This window comes from Ahaetulla prasina, chromosome 7, assembly GCF_028640845.1.
Source record: "Ahaetulla prasina isolate Xishuangbanna chromosome 7, ASM2864084v1, whole genome shotgun sequence".
Classification (NCBI taxonomy): Eukaryota; Metazoa; Chordata; class Lepidosauria; order Squamata; family Colubridae; genus Ahaetulla; species Ahaetulla prasina.
This window is the reverse complement of record NC_080545.1, coordinates 64,917,336-64,942,017: the sequence shown is the minus strand read 5'-3', so window position 1 is coordinate 64,942,017 and position 24,682 is coordinate 64,917,336. Positions and strand designations below refer to the sequence as shown.

Sequence of the window (24,682 nt, the reverse complement as noted above, 5' to 3'; positions counted from 1 at the left end):
TCTTCCCTCCCTTTCCCTCTCTCTCTTCCCCCTCCTCTCTTTCTCTGTCTCTCATGTGTGTGTGTGTTTCCTCTTGAACCATTTCCAAAACGAGGCGAGGGTTGGGGTTGTTGTTTTTTTGCTGATGTTCTTTCTTCTCCTTTGGGTGCTTTTTATCATATGATCAAGAGTCATTTCAGGTTCCCAGATAAATGAAACTCTTTTGTGCCCTGCTGTGGCTCCCTGCCGGCTGGCTGGCCCCGCTCTCCCAGTCACTCCTCACATGGTCTGAGAAGATAAAGGTGATGGCAGGGATGGAGACTGGCTCCATATTCCAGAGTGGGAGGGAAGTGCCCCTGTACTTACTTCTCATCTCGCGGGCCCTTCCTCTGGCGCTCCTGCACGCACCTTGGTTGCTCGGGGAGACGTGCAACTTTTGCTCCGCCCTGAGACACTGGCCCTGCATAATCAATGCTCCACATCATAATGGGCTCCAGGAGGAGGAGGAGATGCAGTCTCTCCCATTGTGAAGCACACAAAATTTAAGTGCAAGAGCAGTAAGTAGGCGAGAGCAAGGGCATGAGCTGCAGCCGGGACTTGCAACTTGCTGTTGCCGCCTCCATGGCTTGCTCGCTGCTCTTACAGCGCCTTGTGCAGACTATTTAAATTTTGTATGCTTCACAATGGGGGAGGCGGCGTCCCCTCCTCCTCCTGGAGCCCATTATGACATGGGAGCATCAGCCACAGCCTGGCCAGTGACTCGGGGTAGAGCGAAAGTCAAGGTGCGTGCAACACCAAGAAGCGCCAGAGGAAGCACCCACGAGATGAGAGGCAAATACAGGGGCGTTTCTCTCCCGCTCTGGAATATGGAGCAGGTCTTGGGGGGGATGGCAGCCAGCCCACAGGGAGCTCTAGCAGGGGAACGCAAGAGCCACATGCAGCTCGGAAGCCGCACATTGCCAACACCTGCCCTAAGATAATGGGCAGCAGAATATTCACTGTTTCAGATTTGAAAAAGATAATTCCATAAAAATGTATTTTCAGTCTAAAGATGCAGAACCAGATACAATCCTTGTATTTCCAGGGTTTTTAAAAATGGATTTTAAATTATGATTATATAAAATGAAAACCTACTGGTGAATTACTGAAGCAGAATATCACTGCTGGGAAAAAAACTAAGAGTTTTGAAACTTTATCCCAACATTATTCATTTCAAAAAGGAAAAAGGTTTAAAATAAAAAAATGTAGCCACTACCCTACTCTCATAAACTTGGAAGAATTTAATCCTATGCACAATTCTACACTTCAAATTTCTAATCTAACCAGTCTATTATGCAATTCCAGAATGACTATTTGCCTTAAAAAAGAACTATGATGTAACATTTTCAGATGGGCTGTACTCTGCTCAAGTATTTGTTTCTGATATTAATGTTTATGAAGATTAGTCAAATAAGCAATTCAAGCTTCAGAGTAGTTCAACAATAGGTTTTCAGAAGCTGGGTTTTTGGATTTAGTAATTTTATACTAATGAAAATTTAGAATTGTCTTTAAAATCCACACCTACTACTGCAGAAAATGAGGAACTGGGATATTTTCCCACCAGTTTTCCTCTCTTTTTAAAGACACAAATTGTTGGTTCCACATTAACACATCTGAAAAGTTAGCAATAACTCACGGCTCGGCGAATGCGGGGCCTTTCTGACACTCCCTTGCAGAATGAAGTAGGCAGGCATAGATACATTGAACCTTTATAAATAAAACAAGGGGCTATATTGTTCAGTTTGTATATAATAAACTCTGCCAGCATTTTAATTACAGTGTCTAGAAATACATTGTGAAGGTAAAGAGTAATAGGAAACCTAAAATATTTATGCCTGATAACAACACTTGTATTCAAGGGAGATTTTGTTAGGAAAAGTTACCTAAATTATAGCTGGAAAAATATTTTGATTACTAGGCCCCTATGTTCTGTTTATCTTCTGCTTTAAGCAACCTAGGAATTTGCTTTAAAAAGTTATCCCAGTACCTAGAATTTCAAATAAATTTCCAGCCTTGCTTAAAACGTTTTCATTTTAAAAACCCATTTGTTTCTAGATAAAACTTATCTCAAAATATACTTGTATGGATTATCAATTTTTAAACATTTTAAAACACAAATTTAGAAATACAGATTGTTCATCAACACTGAATAACAATGGTAACTGAAAGAGAAATGGGAACTAGCATTTTCTTTTTACTGTATATTCTATGTGATCAGAGTATTCTTACAATTGTCACAATGAATGTATACAAATAAGTTTAGTGTTCTTTAGAAAAACAGCAAGTTCCTTTAAAAAGTATGTCTGGCCCAAATCATATTTCACTACTTCATAAATATGGAAGCAATTATATACTACTTGCATCTTATTTAAATAAAAACCCTATGAAGTCAATTCCTATATTACCTTTTAATTTACAACATAATTTCATGATAATAATAATTAGCTGCCTAAAACAAGTATTCACCACCAAACGATAATTTAGAGGAACCTGGAAATACTAATCAAGTTTCATGTTTATTACCAATGCATATAAGTAAATATTAAATCTGCCCACAATACATACATTTAACTACATATTCTTCTAGAGAAATAGAATAAAAGTGTGCATATTTTTTCAAGTAACATTCTAATGTTGTAAGCATTCAATTATTTGAATACATAAAGATATATGTTTAACTATTTATTTTTATAATTAGTTTCATATAAACTATTTTCTTGCCATCTCACTTAATAATGGTATAATTATTGTATTTTTCATATTGTAAGATGCACTTCTCCCCCCAAAAGTGGGTAGAAATGCCTGTGCATCTTATAGAGTGAATATTGCAGTGGGGGGGAGGGGTTGGTGTGCCTGTCACTGCTGCCACTGTTCGCAGCCGCTGGGGAACTCTGGAGCCTTAGCTGCTGATCAGCGGTTGGATCGGCCTCTCAGAATACCGTTGATTAGCTGTTCTAGGAGGCAGGGATTGCTGCCACCTAGAACAGCTGATCAGTGGTATTCCAGAAGGCCGAACCATCCGCCAATCATGAAAATAATTCAAGATTCCCGGGAAAGGGGAGGTTTAAAAATGCCCATTTTTAAATTATACTATGAAGCAGCTGCTCTCTCTTGCAATAAGTGATTGGTTTAATCTAACAGAGGAAAGAATCCTGAATATAGAAGGTTATGACTTGCTATATGGATGGCATGCATATTTAATTTATGACAAAAAAGTGGATAAGGCTTTTAAAAATCATGTGTTAAGAACTGCTCTCTTGCGTGTTTGGGGGAACAAATACTCTTATAAACTAAATTATAAGGTTCCTATGTGGGCAAGTCCCAGGCATTCAATAGAGAATATAAATATAGAACAGAATCAGGAAATGATTACATACAAAGATCTTTTGTAAACTGAAAGAGGTAATTTGCAATTAAAATCTCGCACGTATTAAAAGAAGAAGGGAAAAATTATACTTGGTTTCAATATGGGCAACTACATGTTAGATGGAAAGAAGATCAGAAAATTGGTATAGTGCAGAATGAGGAAAATTTGGTAAAGCAAATTAGAAATCAGACTCAGGAGCATATAACACATTACACAATGTGTTACTTGAAACAGATTCTGAAAGAGATTTGGTAAAGGACTGTCTGATAAAGTGGGTACAAAATTTTCAGGAGCCAATATTATTGGAAACATGGGATAAAATTTGGGTTAGAAATGTTAAATTTACGCAGGCACAGAATTTAAGGGAAAATTTTTATAAAATGTTTTATAGATGGCATTTAGATCCTAAGAAATTATCGTGTATGTATCCAGATATGCAAGCAAAATGTTGGAGATGTAATTGTGATGATGCTACATATTTTCATATTTGGTGGCCTTGCAAGAATATTAAAGCTTTTTGGATAAGAATTTGGTGGATTTTACAAAATGTTTTGAAAAAGAAGATAAAGTTCCTGCCGCAATTTTTTTTACTGGGAATTATCACGGACTGTACAGTAATTGAGACTAAATTGATTTTAAATTTAATAACAGCGGCAAGATTACTGATAGGACAGTCAGTATTGGAAGAAAAAAGAATTACCTACAATAGAAGAATGGATATTGAAAGTTGCCAATTTGGCTGAGATGGCAAAAATCTCAGCCTTTTTGAAAGACAATTCCCAAGAAAGATACTTAAAATGAATGGAAAAAATGGATTAACGATATTCAAAACAGATATCAGATGAAGAGATATCAGACTGCCTTTGAATGATTAGGATGTATTATTTCTGATTGCATTGGGGGAGGTTAGGATTTGACGAGAAATGCAGGAGTATAACTGACTTAGGAGGGAAAATTTTTAGCATATGTTTGTTTTATTTTTAACTATACCTTGTGTTTGTTCCGGGAAGTTGTGGGGGGGGAGAGGTTTTTTTGAAGGGAGGGGGGAGGGGGAAAGGGGGAAAGGTTTTTTTTGGTAAAAACTTTTTCAATTAAAAAAAACCAAGTTTGTTACAATGATGCAAAAAATTAACACATCAAAATGCATCAACATGAATCGATCTACATGTAATTACACTATAATATTTTAATCTGGTATCCCTATTACAGATAGTGTAAGAAGCATGTCCACAAAGACCACATGCACAAAGAGTCAACACGTAACTCTTTCAATAATTATAGATTGAAGTTTCTCTGTTTGTGGAGCAGCAATAATCTAAAGAATAAGAGCTGAGAAAGGAAAAACTTATATTTTTCACTCCCTGATAACTGTCCAGATTACTGCTTCCCTACCATGGATTACACAAACATAACTCTGTGTGTGTGTGCGCGCGGGTGTATCAATCAAATGGTCTTTAATTCTTTTTTTTTCATAAAAAAGTTTTATTTTTACAATCATATCAAACAGCTCATCCAATGTACAGTTATATACAATTAGTCGGGCTTGCCCAGTCACCACCCCCCTTTTTAACACTCTTCCCTCTTCTACCTTCTTCTACTTTCCAGACCTTCCTCTCCTTCTCATCTACATCCTCTCCTCCCTCCACCCTACACCTTCCTTCTCCCTCTTCTACCCCGCTTCCTTCCTCTTCTCCTCTTTTCTCCCTCCCCACCGTTCTAAAATGGTAACTGGGCAGACCCGACCCTACATTAATTATATTTATACATCTTCAATAATCCCTGTACATTAACCATCACTCCATCCTCTACTCTCAACCCCCCAATTCCCCTCCCCCTTACCCCCCACCCCGACTTCCCAGAACAAAATGCAGGGTATCAAAACTAACAATCATAATCTAAAATAATTCCTAAATTATAATCTCTAGTCACTCCACACATAATCACACTCTCAATTCCCCTTTCCTTCAGAAATAAATCTAATATAAAATATTTCTAAATTTACTCATATGCTATTCGGTATTTTTTTATCTGATACTTATTTTGAATATAATCAATCCACATTTTCCATTCTAAAATATTTTTTTTGTGTATAATCTTTCAAATAAGCAGAAATTTTTGCCATTTCTGCCAAATTTGATACTTTGAGTGTCCATTCTTCAATTTTAAGTAATTCTTCTTTCTTCCAATATTGAGCAATCAAAAGCCTTGCGGCTGTTATCAAGTTCAAAATCAATTTAGTCTCTATAGCTGTACAATCCATAATTATTCCTAGTAGAAAGAACTGCGGAGTAAACTTAATCTTCTTTTTCAAAATATTCTGCATGATCCATCATACTTTAATCCAAAATGCTTTAACTTTTTTACAAGTCCACCATATATGGTAATAAGTGGCATCTTCACAATCGCATCTCCAACATACATTAGGATACATACATGACAACTTTTTGGGGTCTAAATGCCATCTATAAAACATCTTATAAAAATTTTCTCTCATATTTTGCGCTTGTGTAAATTTAACATTCCTCACCCAAATTCTTTCCCAAGTTTCCAACATTATTGATTGCTGAAAATTTTGTGCCCAATTAATCATACAATCCTTAACCAATTCCGTCTCTGAGTCTATTTCTACTAATACATTATACAATCTCTTAATATGCTGTTGACCTTGATCTCTCATTTGTTTTAACAAATTATCCTCAGTTTGCTTAACACCTATTTTTTGATCTAATTTCCATCTAGCTTGTAATTGTCCATATTGGAACCATGTATAATTTTTCCCTTCTTCCCCCATCTTTTCTCTGGATTTTAATTGTAATTCCCCCTTTTCCATACAAAGAAGTTCTTTATAGGTAACTACCTCCATCTTTTGATATATATTTATATTTTCTATCATGTGTCTCGGGATTGCCCATATTGGAATCTTTCCATCTAATTTATATTGATATTTCCTCCAGACCCTCAATAATGCATTTCTAATTATATTATTTTTAAATATTTTATCTACTTTCTTATCATATAATAAATAGGCATGCCACCCATATAACAAACCATAACCTTCTATATTCAAAACTCTTTCCTCAGTTAAATTAATCCAATCAGTAATTAATGATAAGACAACTGCTTCATAATACAATTTTAAATTAGGCATTTTAAGACCCCCCCTTGTATCCTGCATTATTTTTAATTTTATTCTTGGTTTTTTGCCCATCCATACAAAGTTATTAACCCCCTTTTGCCATTCCTGTAATTTGGTATCATTCTTAAGTACCGTATCATTTGAAACAAAAATAGAAACCTGGGCAAAACATTCATTTTATACCCGCTATTCTTCCCAGCAAGGATAGTTGTAACTTCTTCCAATTCTCCATTTCTTTCCATACCTTCTGCCACAATACCTCATAATTATTTTTGTATAATTTGACATTTGAAGCTGTAATATATATTCCTACATATTTAACCTTTTAACGATTTCAAAACCTGTAGTTCTTTCTAACTCTTCTTTTTGTTGTATATTCATATTTTTAGTTATCATCTTTGTCTTTTGCTGATTCACCTTAAATCCAGATACTTTACCATACTGACCAATTATATCTTTTAAACCAGTAGCTGAGTATATTGGTTGGGATACAGTAACAACCAAGTCATCTGCAAAAGCTCTTAATCTGTAATCTTGATGTTTAACACTAATTCCCTTTATTCGATCGGAACCACGTATTTTATTCAGAAGAATTTCTAAAGTTAAAATAAAAAGTAATGGGGACAGGGGACATCCCTGTCTCGTCCCTTTCCCAATTTTAAAAATTTCTGTTAACCCACCATTTACTATTATTTGTGCTGTTTGCTTCTGATATATTGCTTTAATTGCATGGATAAAATAATCCCCAAATTGCATTTTTTTCTATTACTTTAAACAAAAACTGCCAATCCAATCTGTCAAAGGCTTTTTCAGCATCCAAAAAAAAAGAATACCGCTGAGACTTGGTTGTTTCGTTCCAAATATTCAAGTAAATTTACAATTTGCCTCACATTATATCTCATCTGCCTACCCTTAATAAATCCTGACTGATCATTATGAATTATTTGATTCATCACTGGCATTAATCTATTAGCAAGTATCTTGGCAAATATCTTGTAATCAGTATTTAAAAGTGATATAGGCCTATAATTCTCTGCTTTAATACCATCTCGATCTTCCTTCGGTATTAACGAAATAAAGGCTGTCCTCCATGAAGGGGGAACATCCCCTCCCATTTGAATTTTATTAACTAACTCTTTAAGTGGTTCAACCATCTCATTTTGTAAATTTTTATAATAAACAGCTGTTAAACCATCTGTACCTGGTGCTTTACCGATTTTAAGTTGCTTAATTGCTAACAAAATTTCCTCTGAAGTAATTAATTGATTCAGTTCTTCTCTTTGATTTTCTGTAAGCTCACAAATATTTTGTTGTTGTAAATATCTTTCTATCTCTGTATCATCAATCATATCCCTAGTATATAACTTACTATAATACTCTAAAAATGCTTTTTTAATCAAGTTCTTTTGATAAACTTCCTTACCCCTATATTCTATTTTATCAATCGTTCGTGATTTCTGTTTTTTCCTTATTAAATAGGCAAGCCATCTTCCTGGCTTATTGGCATTATTAAACGTATTATGTTTTACATATTGTAAATTAATTGCTACTTGATCTGCCATCAACATGTTAAACTGACCTCTTAATATATTTATTGATTCTTTTATTTTACTATTTCCTGGGCTATTTATCAATACCTGTTCTTTCTTTTTAATTTCCTCTTCCAATTCCTCTTTCTTTTTCTGCAATTTATTTTTGTATTTAATATTCATTTGTATAAGATTTCCTCTCATATAAGCCTTGCTAGCGTCCCAAATCATCTCTATAGATGACTCTTTTTTCATATTCATAATAAAAAATTCTTTCATTTGCTTTTTACATTCATTTACATTTTGTTCATATTTAAACAAATTCTCATTCAACCTCCATGATCTCCTAGCCTCCTTTTCCCGATCAAATTCAATCCAAACCGGACTATGATCAGATAGAGTTCTTGAACAAATCTTAGTCTTCTTCACTCTAGAATACAAATCATTAGAAATCAAAATAAAATCAATCCTCGAAAATGATTGATGCCGGTCAGAAAAGAAGGTAAAATCCCTCTCTTCTGTATTATGTTCTCTCCAAATATCTCTTAATTCCAAGTCCTCCATCATTTCAAAAAAAGCCTTTGGTAATTTCGCCCGGCTTGAAATCTTCCTTAAACTTTTTTTGTCTTTTTGAGTATCCAACACACCATTCCAATCACCCATTAATATATATGATTTATAATCCCAAAATACTATTCTTTTATCTAAAAACTTGAAAAAAATTTCTTGTTGTTGATTCGGAGCATAAACTCCTATTAATAATGTCTTCTTTCCCTCCAACAAAAGTTCAATAGCAATGTATCTTCCTTGCTTATCCACCTCAATTAATTTTGCTGATATATCCTTCTTTATATATATAACTAAACCGGTTTTTTTTCCAAAGAGGAGGCAACAAAATGTACTCCCAGTTTTGAGTTTATCAAATATTTCTGGTCTAAAGATCTAATATGTGTTTCTTGTAAACAGGTAATGTCATTTTTAAATTGTTTCAAATAATGAAATACTTTCCTTCTCTTCTGTGGTGAATTCAAACCATTAACGTTCCAAGATAATAGTTTAATTGCCATTATCGGCCAAAGGAAACTTTTGGAACACCAGCCGCAGATCACATTTTGCTTTAGGCCTTGCTCCTCCCACTGTTTCCGTTGTAGTAGTTGCCAGTTGTTGTTGTTGTGCCTTCATCTCTTGTTCCTTGCGTTTAGCAGCAGCTTGTCAGCCTTTGTTCCTTTGAATCTGAAACCGTTGTAGGTATTTCCAACACTTGTAATAAATCTTCTTCCATCACAATCTGTTCTTGTATCTGCTTCACTTCTCTTTCCTTCACTTCAGCCTCCCTTCTTCTAGCTTCCAATGGGGGAAGACTTCCAACTTTTAATGCCTCAACATAAAATTCTCTTGCTTTTCCAACTGTATTGAGACGATGTACTTTCCCTGCATAATATACTATTATACCAGTTGGAATATCCCATCTATATTCAATCTGACGTTTTTTAAGTTCATTCACCAGGAAGGCAAATTCCTTCCTAGCCCTTAACATTTTTGGTGGAATTTCCTTTAATATTAAAATATCTTGACCAGCAACCTGTATCTTCTCCCCCTTATATGAGGCTTGCAGAATCTGATTTCTCACTGTTCTATTTGTAAAATAAATAACAACATCCCTTGGCAACTTTTTTAATAGTCTTTAATTCTTGTTGGAACTACACTTAAATGATTACTTGCATAACCAATTATACAAATCCCTCAAATTCCTACTTCAGCAGAAGCTATGTTTCAAAAGAGTAGGACATAAAATATTACAGAAAAAACATCGTTTAAAAATAAATAACCAATTACACAAGTGATAACTTTTTATATCTGATGAACAAGAACATTTTTCTGTTAGCATAATTGTGCACGCATCACTGTGCACAGAATAACAAGTAGGTAGAATCAGTCTATTCATGTAGTGGGAAGATTACACTTGGCATTTACTTATGCAGATATTAAAACTTGTTTAGCCACTTTTTATTACAAAACTATGCTAAACTAAATATTAAATAAATAATCACTCAAAATTGCTCTTGGTAATTGATCATACCAATTCTGCATTTAAAAAGCAGTCCTTTCAACACAAAATAATTTCTCTTTTCTTTAATCAAGGATAAAAATAAAAAGATAAAATATATATTTTACTTAATTTACTATTACTTGAAAGAGTGGGAAATTACTATGCTTAAAAATAAATACAAATAAAAGCATGTTTTAAAAAACTCTACAATGAAGGAATATCTAATCTTCCTTTTCTAGTGTTTTTTTTTAATGTGTATTCTACCAATTACCTTCATTTAAACAAATCTCATTATGGATAGGAACACTGATCATAAATATTTGTATTAGTCTTTAGAACTGCATGTGGAAATATACGTCTACAGGTATGTTTACTCCTTTTAAATCTTTTTCTTTGTTTTGTAAAGATTATTTTCTCACTGTTCTGAAAATATGATTCTGCAAATGACCTCTCAGCCATTCCTACCCAGGTTTTATGGCTCCCGGTGTTTTCTGTGGAAAAATCTCTCTCTCTCTCTCTCCCATTCCTGTTTTTCTCTTTTTCTTCTCCCTTTCTTTCTCTCCCCTTCTCTCATTCATTTCCCTCTTTTCCTTCTCTTTCTCTCCCTTCAGCTCTCTCTTTCTCTCCCTTCTCTCTCATTTCTCTCTTTCCCTCCCTCTTCTCTCTCAATTTTTTCCCTCTCATTCTCTTCCTCTATCACTTTCTAATTTCTTTCTCTTTCTCCCTTTTATCTCGCTCTGTCTCTTCTCTTTCTCTTTCTCTCACTTTCATTTCTATTTTCTCTTTTTCCTCTCCCTCCCTCTTTCTTTCTCTCCCCTTCTATTTGTTTCTCTCTTTACCCTCTCTCATTCTCTCCCTCCATCATTTTCTCATCTCTCTTTTTCTCCCCTTTTCTCTCTCTCATCTCTCTCTCGCACACACATGCAAGCAGGATGCCCTCCTGGGTTGGGATCGTGGTGGCGGTTGCTCCTCCTCCTGTTGCTGCCACTGCGCACTTAGATGAGTAGCTGGCTGTGTTATGCGGTCAGAGCTCTTCCCTCCCTGCATTGGCGGTGGCGGCTGCTCCTCCCCTTTCCCCTCCTTCCTGAGCCGACATGAAGGGGACCGCAGCTGGCACTGAGTTGCCCGCAAAGGACGTGGAATCGCCAAAAACAGCCTGTCACGGACAATGCAGAGAAAACGCTAGGGGCGCTTAGCCACGCGGCTCTGCAGAGAGGCTCATGCGTTTTTCGGGTGGAGAGCAGGTCGTGCGACCAGGACGACAGGGAGCCACAGGAGAGGGGTCAAAGAGCCACATGCGGCTCTGAGGCCATGGGTTGCCGACACCCGGCTTAGTGGATATAAGCATATCAGGTGATGTGTATTTGTGTAATGAGGGAGGGTGTGGTCTAAGGAGATCAACACCCTATATCAAGGGGTGCATAATTATTTGGCAGCTTCTTTTCCTCAGGCACAATGGGCTAAAAAAGAGATTTAACTAACATTGAAAAGTCAAAAATTGTAAAAAGTCTTTCAGAGGGATGCGTCACTCCTGAAATTGCTAAGATATTAGGGCGTGATCAAAGACCCATCAAACGTTTTGTTGAAAATAGTGAACAGGGTCGCAAGAAACATGTTGAGAAAAAAAGATGCACATTAACTGCCAAAGATCTGAGAAGAATCAAACGTGAAGCTACCAGGAACCCATTATCCTCCAGTGCTGTTATATTCCAGAACTGCAACCTACCTGGAGTGCCCAGAAGTACAAGGTGTTCAGTGCTCAGAGACATGGCCAAGGTAAGGCAAGGAAGGCTGAATCCTGACCATCACTGAATAAGATACATAAATGGCAAGACTGGGCCAAGAAATACCTGAAGACAAATTTTTCAAAGGTTTTATGGACTGATGAGATGAGAGTGACTCTTGATGGACCAGTTGGATGGGCCCGTGTCTGGATCAGTAACAGACACAGAGCTCCACTTTGATTCAAGACACCAGCAAGGTGAAGGTGGGGTACTGGTATGGGCTGGTATTATTAAAGATGATCTAGTTGGACCCTTTCGAGTTGAAGATGGACACAAAATCAACTTCCAAACCCACCACCAGTTTTAGAAGACACTTTCTTCAAGCAGTGGAACAGGAAAAAGTCTGCATTTTTCAAGAAGACCATGATTTTTTGCAGGAAAATGCTCCATCGCATGCATTGAAATACTCCACTGGATGGCTAGCCAGTAAAGGCCTTAAAGATGAAAGAATAATGTCATGCCCCCCTTCCTCACCTGACTTAAACCCTATTGAGAACTTGTTGGCTCTTCTTATACAGGAGATTTACAGTGAAGGAAAACAGTACGCCTCTCTGAAGTGTCTGGGAGGCTATGGTTGTTGCTGCACAAAAAATTGATCATCAACAGATCAAGAAATTGACAGACTCCATGAATGGAAGGTTTATGACTGTTATTGAAAAGAAAGGGGGGTATATTGGTCACTGATTTTTTTTTTTTTGGAAATGTCAGAAATGTTTCTTTGTACATTTTGAATTGTTTGTTTATTATTCTCACTTTAAGAGATGCAAATAAATGAGTAAAATGCACAAATTTTCATTTTTCATTTAGTTTCATAAAAATTCTGCACACTAATAGTTGCCCAATAATTGTGCACACATAGATGTTCTCCTAAGAAAGCTATAACTCCGCCCTGGCTTACGTCAAGTGCCTGATCTTCGGACCTTTCGTCGTGAGCTAAAAACATATTTATTCATTCAAGCAGGACTGGCATAAATAGTTGATTTTAAATTGGGGTTTTAATATTTTAAATTTTTAAATCTTTTAAATTATCAGCCGTTTAGTAATAGTTTATTTTAAATTCTTTTAATTGTATATATTCTGTATTTTATTCTGGCTGTACACCGCCCTGAGTCCTTCGGGAGAAGGGCGGTATAAAAATCTAATAAAATAAATAAATAAATAAATAAATAACCTCACTTTTACTTTCTTAAATATTTAGGTTTGAGGTTTATTCACATTTTGGATTGACTGAGAACACTGTAGTTATTCACTAATAAAATTAATCCTCCAAAATACAATTTGCCTAATAATTGTGCACACAGTGTACTGTCATAAACATAGATATGATAAAATAAGTAACAGTGCATATAGGCCTGTGATGGCGAACCCACTGGAAGTAGGGAAACAGGCTGTTTCCTGCCTCCGGAGGGCCTTGGGGGTGGGGGTGGGGAAGGCCTATTTTTTGCTCTCCACAGCCTCCGGAGCCTTTCTAGGAGCTTGGGGAGGGTGAAAACAGCCTTCCCCCCCCCCAAGGCTCTCCGGAGGCAGGAAATGGCCTGTTTGCCAACTTCCAGTGGGACTGGAAGGCACGTTCTTTGCTCTCCCCAGTCTGTAGAGCCTTTCTAGGAGCTTGGGGAGGGCAAAAACAGCCTTGCCTCCCCCCCCCCAGGCCCTCCGGAATCAGGAAATCGCCCGTTTGCCGACTTCTGGAAGTTGGCAAAAGGGCCATTTCCTGCCTCTGGAGGGCCTCCAGGGGAGTAGGGAAAGCCGTTTTCGGCCTCCCCAAGCTCCTAGAAAGGCTCTGGAGGCTAGGGAGAGAGAAAACCATGCCATCGTGTGCCAGGAGCGGAAGGGTGGTTGCGCGTGCATGTGCGGAGCGAATAAAATTATGGGTGTGGGCATGCATGCGCGTGACACCCCCCTCCCCCTGCACTCCTGGCAAAAAGGTTAGCCATCACTGATATAGGCTCTTAAGCAGTACACAAACATTTCAATAGTTATCTGTTAACTTGTATACTTAGAACTGTACTGTATACTAAGAAAACGTTTTGTAAAAACCAAAAAAGTTCATTTGACATGAACTTTGAAACTGCTCAAATGCTGACTCAATAATAAAGGACTCCCAGAACCTCCTATTTCATTTTAAAGAATTGTTTGTATTGGTCTAAATCAGTACTGTAGTTTTCAATCTGTGGTCTGCAGAGCACTGGGGTGGGGGGTCATGATGTCATCACAGGGGGTCCGTGAAGGAATGTTATGATTTAAATCTTGAGTTAAGTTTTGGGGGTCCATGGCCATGGGCTGTGGCCAACAAAGGTATTTAAAGGGAACCCCTGGTGAAGAAAAGGTTGAGAATCACCTGTCTAAATGTTTAAAAAATCTTACACTTGAACTAATTCTCACATGATGACTTCCTCCTCATTCTATGTATTCAAACGTACTCAATTAAGTTATATAAGTAGAATTCTTGCATAGAATTAGAAAACCATATATAGAAAATATTGCATCATCTACCTAGAAATCCTACCCTCTTAAAGCAAATTCTAAGGTTTGAATATTAGCTCACTTCCTCCTGCCTTTTGATTCAACAGTCATATAGCTTACTCATTTCAGTGCCCTGAAGATTCCTGACATTGATTTTTAAAACTTCTTTTTCTGATGTGCAAATCAGAGATTCCTGTCTTGCCATCTTCAATCCTTATACCATTTCCCCCAGCGATAGATCCTTTCAGATCATTATGGGGGACAATGTTAGCAAGTTAAGACTCAACCATAGCCTTCCACAAGGTTCTGTATTGGCACCTACACTGTTCAATCTTATCTCAGATATGATAGCGACAAGGGGACGTAAATTTGTATATGCAGATGACCTGGCCCTAGCAGAGCAAGATAAAAACTTGGAAGTTTTGGACTGCCTCCTCTCTGAGGACCTGAAATCCCTGGGAAAATTCTTTGTTGACTGGAGACTCATATTCAGTGTCAGCAAAACAGCGTCCACCTGTTTCCATCTCAACCACAAACTTGCCAATGCTACCTAGAAGGCCTAACTGAATAACAATTTGAATGCAAATAACAATTTGAATGCAAATTTGAATAACAATTTGAATGCAAAAAGGGAAAGGGGAAAATAAAAAGGAAAAAAATTTTCTGAGTAGCTCAGCCAAAAACGTCTAACAGTCAACGACTGAGTCTGAAAGATGGGAAGCGGAAGGAAGAGGAGGAGCTTCTCATCTGGCAGACTCAGTCGTCATCAGGCATGAGTCACTCCCCAATCTGACTGCTGGCCCTGCAATCAAGGAGAACATGTCCATTAAAATCAATACCAGGAACAACTTACTCCAGAAACTAAGAGGATCAAGATGGGGAGCCTCAGCCTCTACTCTCAGAATATCAGCATTAGGGTTGGTCCACTCCACAACTGAATACTGCGCCCCTGTGTGGCTTAACAGCTGCTACACTAGCAGGATCGATGCTAAACTAAATGATACAATGAGGATCATAAGCAGTTGCATAAAATCTACTCCTACTTGCTGGCTCCCCGTCTTGAGCCACATTGTACCACCAGCTCTACGAAGGCAGGAAGCTTTAGCAAAGGAGTACAACAACATTTTGAGAAACCCACTTCTTCATGTGCATGCTGATCTTCCTCATCTATCAATTGGCAGGCTTAAATCCAGGAAGCCCTCTCTGGCACTTGCTCAACAGCTGTCTAACAGCTTTGACATCAGCACACAGTGGAAAGCCAAATGGGCTGCTGAACGCCCAGATACAGGCAATTACATAGATGACCCTACCCAAAAGGTGCCAGGTTTTGATCTTCCTTGTCAGCATTGGTCAACTCTGAACAGGATCTGTATCCAACATGGTGTCTGCCAGGACTCATTGTTTAAGTGGGGTCTTGTCTCAACCTCTCAGTGTGACTGTGGTATTCCTCTACAAAATATCCATCACATTGTGTCCGAATGTCCATCAAAAGCTTATACCGGCCCAATGTCTAATTTTTTCAACATAGACCACCCTGTCCTTCAATGGCTGGGTGGACTGGACATCAACATTTGAACCACTATAAGCCCATGTATTTTCCCTTATTTTCATTTTTCCCATGGACCTGGAGTCTTACAGAGATACGAAGTTTTTGTGTCCTCTTCATTTCTGCTATTTCAATAGCTATAGCTATCAAAATTTCCCTGCTTTAATACTTTCATCCTTCCTTCTGGCTGGAGATATTAAGAAGTAATGTATTTCTAGTTATTCTTCATTTTGAGTTAAATTAATTATCTTCTTAAAATCTCTTAAGCCCTTTTTTCAGGTGTTTTTCCAAGATCCCCTTTTCAAACAAGCCATATCCATCTCAGAAACAGAACTGCTAACAGATGCCAGAGCCAGAATGTGTGGTTAGGAGGTTTGATTTATGAAACACTACAAATGGAATAATCAAAGGAGAGAGAAAGGGGGGAGGGGGGAAACTTTTCTTATATTGATATTTCTTCCAACAAATATTTCACAATATCCTTCTGTGAAGTGCAAAGTACATTCTATCTAGAAGTCTTTCTTCTACTGGTCTATAGGATGGAGAGAAGTGTGTTCAGTGCATATAAGCTGTAAACAAAGGGCTACTGAATGGGAAAGTAAAAATGCTAGAAATGTTCCAGTAAAATCTAGCATCCAGCTTTAAATTGTCAGATGATTATCATATATAGAAAAAAAATTATAGAAAGCCTGATTGGATTTGTAGCTGATTGGGAGACCTTCTTGGAAATGACAGTTAGGAGGACGTTTGTCCTCCTTGGACAACCCAAATGATTTTTCAGGAGGCTCTGAACAGTTTACATTTCTTGGAGAAAAAGGAGGGCCTTTGGGAAGAGGAAGGGATGGGATACATTAGTAGCAAGTGTAGCAAATAATCACATATGGGCTTAAATTACCATGTACAAAATAATTAATAGTTAATTCAATCATAGGTAAAATACTAAATAATTGCTGGGAGTTCATATACCAATGAAAATACTATTCTGAAGTGGCATGTATCCTGTTTCTCCAACTGTGGATGATGAAAACAGGGCAAGCAAAGCTATATATTCAAAAATGAAATACAGCCTTTCAAAAACAAAGAGTATCATGTGAATCAACTACTACTGAATAAGTAGACTATATTAGGAGCAAAGTGGAGGCAGATACATGAAGTGAAATGGCCTATTTTAAGAAAAAAAGTGCAAAAGGAGACATTTCATGATGATATATCACTGAGTTCCTCTGAGCCCTTGTAGATTAGAACAAAATTACAAAAAAATGTTTAGAGTCATATATTCCCAAAATATACCCCTTCACCTTAAATATAACCCAGGGTTGATATTTTAGAAGTTGCGGTCTTAATGGAACACTGATGTATGGTAAGATTTTCCACAATTTAACCATAGAACTCAAAATATCAGCAGTTTTATTGGGCAGGTAGATTTTTGATGATGTCCAGCTGCACTGGTTCTAAGTTCTACAATCTTGGAAGCCTGGGTTGCTCTATATTAGAAGAGAGGGTCCTGATTTTGCATCTCCTCTGGTCATCACTCTTATAGATTGTATACAAAAATGACCAGTAGAAAATTGCCAGGTCTTACAGATGTACAGCTTACACTAAATACAAGTAGTAAAGTTGCCCAGATTCCCATGAAATCTATCAAGACAGCAAAGTGACTGTTCAGTGTTGGAAGGGCAGCAGTTACAAACCTTGAACTATCTGCTTGGGCAATTTCTATCACGTTAGGCTACATGGTTCATTATGTGTGTGGCATTGACACCCTGATCCAGTTAGTGGGAGTACAAGAAAATTTGTAGCAGTTGCTTAATATTAGAATACAGGAGATGCTCCAAACCAGTAAAAATAAAAAGGCAGAGACCTGATAAACTAATTATTCCACATTCCAAAAAGATATAAATAGGAAGCTATGCATACTAGAAATTCTCCATCTACTACCATCTAGAAGTCCTATATTTCTAAATATGTAAAGTCCCAAGGTCTGAATCCTAGCTCTCATCTTCCCACTTCTTTCAGTCAATGGCATGATGGCTATCGATTTCACAGCTTTAAGTCTTCTGTCATCTGTCTCTCGTTTACAAAATAGCTTTCTTGGGAATGAATCAGATTCCTATCTTGCCAACTTCACCCTTCTATAAATGATTAAAAAAAAACACTTCTAAGCAAAACACAATGCTGGAGATCACTGTATTTTACTTATATCAAAAGTTATGATCATTTTATCTGTGTGATTGTGTGCAAATCAAAATAGAAAAACAATCTACCATGCATTCAAAAAGAATGGTTTATTACTGTATTTCCCCAAGGGAAAAACTCATTAATCAGTGTAAGCAGATTCATATGTGAGAAATTTCTTAAGATTAGTCTATAGACAGAACAAATTTTAAGCTTATTTTGTATACATACATTTTATGCAACATTTCCCCTTTTTCCACTGCATTGCTTCATATAATGTGTTCACAAAGGGACTAAAATATTTATTGCAGAAACTGCTTTAAATACTGTTCAGAAATAAATGGCTCATCACAATATATACCTGTTTTGTGAAAGTAAACTCTTCCAAGAATCAAATTCCTGTAAAAGTAATTCATTTGTCAAGAAATGTATGTGTATGTGTGAGAAGACACACCCACACACATATATAAAATCACACTGCTTAAAATAAGCCATCAGAAATATTTTAATATCAGGGATAGGAATTAACGTGAAATGATGGTTTGGGTCAGATTTCCACTATCAAAATAAGCGTGCAGTAGTAGCAACAAGCTGAGCGCCTTTTTCCTTTCTTCTAATCAGATAAGTCTGCTGACGAACAATATAAAGGGCACAATTTCGCATTTCGGTGCTAATGATGATCAGATCCTTTTGCAAGAATAGTATGAGCTTACCCTTGTCACCCTCCTAATGCCCTGGAAACAAAGATATTAATCCTTCCATTACCGAATACACAACTTTTTCTCCTGTTTCCTGAAACGAATCGTACACCCAAACCTTCCCGTTATCTCAGTGCCGAAACCCGGCCTCTAGTCTCTCACCCTTGTCTGAGGCCCGCCCCTAATGGAGAGGAAAAGAAAATCGAGACACAAGCCCTGCCAATCATTACTCGGGGCCTTTCTGTTTTTCCGTCAACGTGCCTCAGGGAGGTTTCCCCAGCTTGATTAGTAAGCAGCAGTTCTTACCGTCACGGGAGGTGCCCATGAGTTGATCCAGCATCGCGCGCATCTGAGCCTGTGCCGACATCCTGAAAATGCGCGGGGCCCGAGTGGGCCGGCCAAATCCGTATAAACCCCGCCCACAGCGGCCTAGAGGATAATCGAACCTGACGCTGCGGTCGTTTCTCTCAGAGGCCACCTAAGGCGGAAGCAGGATTCTTTTTTTTTTTTTCCTCGCTGAGCTCGGGATAGTTACAATGGCGCTTGCACCTTCCGTTCTTGTCGAAAAGGAACAGATAACCGCCTCGCGCCCGGCGTTACCTCACGACCGCGACTACCCCGCGCGCCCGACCTCTCCACGCTTGCCTCCAGTGGCGTACGCGCGCTGCCTGGAAGTAACGGACATCCGTGCGCGTGCGCTTGTCTCCCGCCTATACTTACTATTAGTTTCCTTCTGATTGGCTAAGCTGGAAACTGAATCAGGCAGGAACGTCGGCCCTTCTGCCTTTGCTGATTGGGTTGACGAGTTCGTTATTCCTTTAGATTCGCGTGGGAGCTGATTGGTGGCTCAGTGTGGTCTCTTTTTGTGACGTAGTTCTTTTCGTTTGGATCGCAACGCAACACGAGCCTTTCATTTGTTTATGTCGGAAGTAAAAATATTCTTCTGGTAATACTTCCTAAATAACTGTTTGTGGGTCTATTTACTAAATCTATCAAAAGAGAAAATATAAGCAGAAACTGGGAGGAATGTTAGCATGATATTCCAAAATCTTGTGTTCTCCATAGAAGCCTATAGATTTATTGTCTGATTATTGAATAAGCTTTCATAGATCACAGTCCACAGTCCAGATGCATATACAGGTAGTTCTCGATTTACAACAATTCATTTAATGACAGTTCAAAGTTATAATGGCACTGAAAAAAGGGACTTATGACCATTTTTCACATGACCGTTGGCAATATCCATTTGGTCACATGATCAAAGTTCAACTGCATGGCAACTGACTCATATTTATGATGATTGCAGTGTCCCAGGGTCATGTGATCACCTTTTGTGACCTGACAAGCAAAGTCAATGGGGAAGCCGTATTCACTTAACAGCCATGTTACTAACTTAACAACTGCAGTGATTCATTTAACAACTGTGACAAGAAAGGTAAAATGGAACAAAACTCATTTAACAAATGTCTCACTTAGCAACAGAAATTTGGGATTTAATTGTAGTTCAAAATCGAGGACTAACAGTAGTCTTGAGAAGGAATACAGGAAATACATACATACATAGACACACATACACTGTGTGTGTGTGTATACACACACACACACACACACACACACACACACACACACATAACGGTACTGGGAAAAAAGAATTATGAAAGGCAATGAGAAACAGAACTGCCTATAATTAATTACTACAAGTAGATCTCAGTTAGTGAATGAATCCCACAAAATGGGATTATTCACATTATTCAAAGTTATATTTCTGTGGAAAATATGGTAACTGATTCCAGTTTGATGGAAGAGGCAAAATATTTAAACATTCATTTTATATTAGGTATAGTAAAGGATAAAAAGAATTGAATTTAAATGTATGGATAGCAAAGTCACAGAACAATTATACAAAGCAAAATAAAAACTAAGAATTTTAAATATCATTTCTAAAACCTTATACTGACAAAAACATATTGTCTCTCAAAATATTTTAGTAGAATGAACTGTACTGTTTTTCTTTAAATCTTCATATATATTTTGCTAGACAGTGTTTTATCCACACCTAACTTGCATATTTCAATTGAGATTAGGGTCAGCATTCATACTTTTTTGCTTTTTGAGCTCTGCAGCTCAAAATATATTTTCACTTTCTGTGACAATGCATTTCACTTCCACGGGACTATTTTCCAAGGACTAAGTCATCCTTTTCTCAATTTTACATACACAAAATTAGTGTCTAAATGCAACTGTACCTGTGTTAGCCTCAATTATTCATATGCTAGTTTCCCATTGACTGAGAGACTGAATTGCAATAAATGTGACCTGATATCATTTACAATTTGCATTACATTGAATATTGAATTAATTAAACTCACACTGTAATCACAAGTTATCTACATTAATAAAGAAGTAAATAATGTATTAGGCTTTCAGAAAACCTAGAACTGGATTTGTTATTTGTAAATTTGTCCAATTATAGTCAATACTGTATCTTGATATTTGGACAGCTTGAAATAAAAACAAACTGCATTACAACTGTGATTAAAAAAAAATCAGACCATGTCTCACTGTTATTCAGACACAGATTGAAACTGACTGCAAAGTTGAAAGGTGAGGAAACAAAATCAAAACCTATTGAGCTATTTTCAAAGTGAGAAAAATAAAGTAGCTATAAAACTGGGTAACAAAAGACATAAGAACAACAGTTATAGGAACAAGTTATGTTAAAATGTGATTGATGTTAGCTAGCAGTCAATACCTGGTAGCTTTTGCATGGTGATATGCTGGGGTGAAATGCTCCCAGTTTGGACTGGATCACCCAATCCGGTAGCAATGATGGCGGGTGGTTCGGAGAACCAGTAGCAAAATTCCCTGCCCTCCCCCGCCCCAGCTGAGCTGTGCGATCATCAGGTTTTGTTTTTTTTTACTCTTAAAAGCATTTTTTCTTCTGCCGAAAAAATGCTTTTAAAAGTTAAAAAAAAAGCCTCTGATGATCACGCGCTCAGCTGGGAACGTCAGAACCCTTTAAAAGCTCTTTTTCCTCTGGCGATCCCAGCTAAGTTGCCTGATCATTGGAACCCTTTAAAAGCATGTTTTCTACAAGCTCTTCAGCCGAAGAGGTTGTAGAAAAATGCTTTTAAAAGTAAAAAAAAAAAGGTTGGCCACGCCCACCCAGTCATATTAGCCACTCACCAAGTCACGCCCACAGAACCAAGATTATATTATAGGGGATTGGTATGAGAGAAATAGATGCAAATTTGGTTTGCATAGGCAGCCTTAAAGCATGAGAAAATAAAGGCATTGCAAATCCATCTGTATGTTACTAAAACTCTTATTCCTTTAACCTGTAATAGGATGAGACACCATAGGACAAAACCTTTTGAATCAAGGTACCTGAAATGGGCTAACTTCCAAAATCCAGGAGCCATGACTCATATGGAACTTAGATTTTGCAGTTTTTATAAAACATTTTATGAAAAAATTATCATAAAAGTTATGACATAATACAAAATGTGGTAAAACATTTCCTATGCTGATGTTTGAATGTGCTATACAGTTCAGCATATTTTTTCAAGGTAGATACATGTATAAATGTATCACAACTTTTCCAGTAAAGGCAGTACATTAGAAACTGTCATTGTTGAAGGCATTAAGGAATCCGGTAAAGAAATATCACTGAAAGGATGATCCAAGGAGTCATGAGCTGTCCAATCCATATCCTACTAAAACACTGCCCTTTAATGGGCAAAACAGTTCATCACAGGGCAACAATTTTTGAACCAAAGTATTGTACCTCAACTGGACTAATTTACAGAATGCATCCAAAATCTGGAACCAATAACTCCTGTGGAATTGGAATGTGGCAAATTTTATAAAATGTTTTGACATAATATAAATTGTCACAAAATATTTCTTGTGGTCAGTCCTTGGTGTTTGAGTATGCTATAGTTCCGTGATGACAAACCTATGGCACACATGTGCATAGTGGCACATGGAACCTGTCGCCTGGCATGCGTGGCGTCGCCCTTTCCTCTTTCAGGTTTCTGGCGCACATGCACGCGTGACAATCAGCTGTCCTTTTTGCGTGTGGCAGTGCCGAAACTGGAAGAGCTGGTCTTCTGATGTCCTACATGAGCATGCCCGCTGGCCAGCTGATCAGTGCGAGCACATGCACACCAGAAACCCAGAAGACAAGCTGGCCAGCACGCATGTGTGTGCCAGAAACCAGAAGTTTATTTTTGGGCATGCGCATGTGCCATTGGCAGCTCCTCTTCCAGGTTGCAGCCCAGATACTCGATACATGGGTTATTTTCAAGGCAGATAGATCTTTAATATCTCCCTGAATTCTTAAGAACTTTCCAGTGAAGGTAGTATGTTAGAAGTTCTGCTATTGTTGAAGGCATTGAGGAGTCTGGTAAGGAAATAGCTCTGAAATGATCCAACTAGTGACAATTTGTTTAGTGTCTGTGTAAAATGAGCTGGAAAGACTTCAGTGGGTTCCAAGTTGTCTATCATTGCAGGAGCAATTTTAGTCTTCTTCCACAGAAAAATTAAATACTGAAAATTTTCCTGTACTGCATAGTTACATTGATTAATGTGATAAAAATGATTTGCAGAAAATCTTTTGAATTCTAGGTTAGGTATTTCATGATGAAATTGACTTTGATAATTCTCTTAAAGATAATAATTATAATGTATATTTATTTTTATACATAAGTATTATACATAAGTATTAATTATCCACAATCCGTGGATAATGTAAGTTAAGTGGTTCAAGCTAGTTTTGCATGACAAGTGGTATATACCTTATCTGCCAAGGCACTATAAATGATTTTGTCAATAATAAATCAGATGGTGATACAGCTGTGACAAGAATGTGGCAAGTCAGAAGGGAATCAGAAAACCCTGGTGCTATCTTCAGGGTTCTGTGATCTTTTCTCTGATACTATTTTGTACCAAGATTTTTGGACCAGTTGGCGGCCGTCTCCAGGAGAGCTTTTTACCAGGTTCGCCTGGTTCGCCAGTTGCGCCCCTTCCTTGACCGGGATGCCTTATGCACGGTCACTCACGCTCTTGTCACTTCTCGTCTGGATTATTGCAATGCTCTCTACATGGGGCTACCCCTGAAGTGCACTCGGAGGCTTCAGTTAGTCCAGAATGCAGCTGCGCGGGTGATTGAGGGAGCCACACGTTGCTCCCGGGTAACATCGCTCCTGCGCAGTCTGCACTGGCTACCTGTGGTCTTTCGGGTGCACTTCAAGGTGTTGGTTACCACCTTTAAAGCGCTCCATGGCTTAGGGCCCGGGTACTTACGGGACCGCCTGCTGTTACCTTATGCCTCCCACCGACCCGTACGCTCACACAGTGAGGGTCTTCTTAGGGTGCCGTCCGCCAAGCAATGTCGGCTGGCGGCCCCCAGGGGAACGGCCTTCTCTGTTGGAGCACCTACCCTCTGGAACGAACTTCCCCCTGGTTTGCGTCAATTACCTGACCTTTGGACCTTTCGCCGTGAATTGAAAACGTACTTGTTTATCCAAGCGGGACTGGCTTAATTTTTTAAATTTTTTAAATTTTTCGAATTTTAATAATTTTAATTGGGGTATTTTATTTATGGGTCAAATTTGATGGTTTTAATTTTTGGCCATTTATAGAATAGGTTATTTTAACTGTGGTTTTAATTTGTATATTGTACTGTTTTAATCTGGCTGTACACCGCCCTGAGTCCTTCGGGAGAAGGGCGGTATAAAAATCTAAATAATAAATAAATAAATAATAAAATTTTTGTTGTTCAAATACTGCATCTATATAGACCTTCGTTAATAACATCAGTTGGGACTGGAATTGCTGTTGCTAAGCAATGTGGTTTGTAACGTGCAATGTCATGTGATCATGTAGTTTAGCAACAGCAATTCCAACACACCT

At 37.8% G+C, this 24,682-nt stretch overlaps 1 protein-coding gene across 1 annotated transcript in view; it reads right to left on the bottom strand.

Moving 5' to 3' along the window:
* The window catches only part of LUC7L2 (LUC7 like 2, pre-mRNA splicing factor), a 60,765-nt gene extending 41,312 nt beyond the window's left edge, over positions 1 to 19,453 (bottom strand). Inside the window, 1 exon segment of the mRNA XM_058190198.1 lies at positions 19,073 to 19,453. Coding sequence (XP_058046181.1) covers positions 19,073 to 19,133 — 61 coding nt within the window. The 5' untranslated portion in view covers positions 19,134 to 19,453.
* Between the last annotated feature and the right edge of the window lie 5,229 nt (positions 19,454 to 24,682).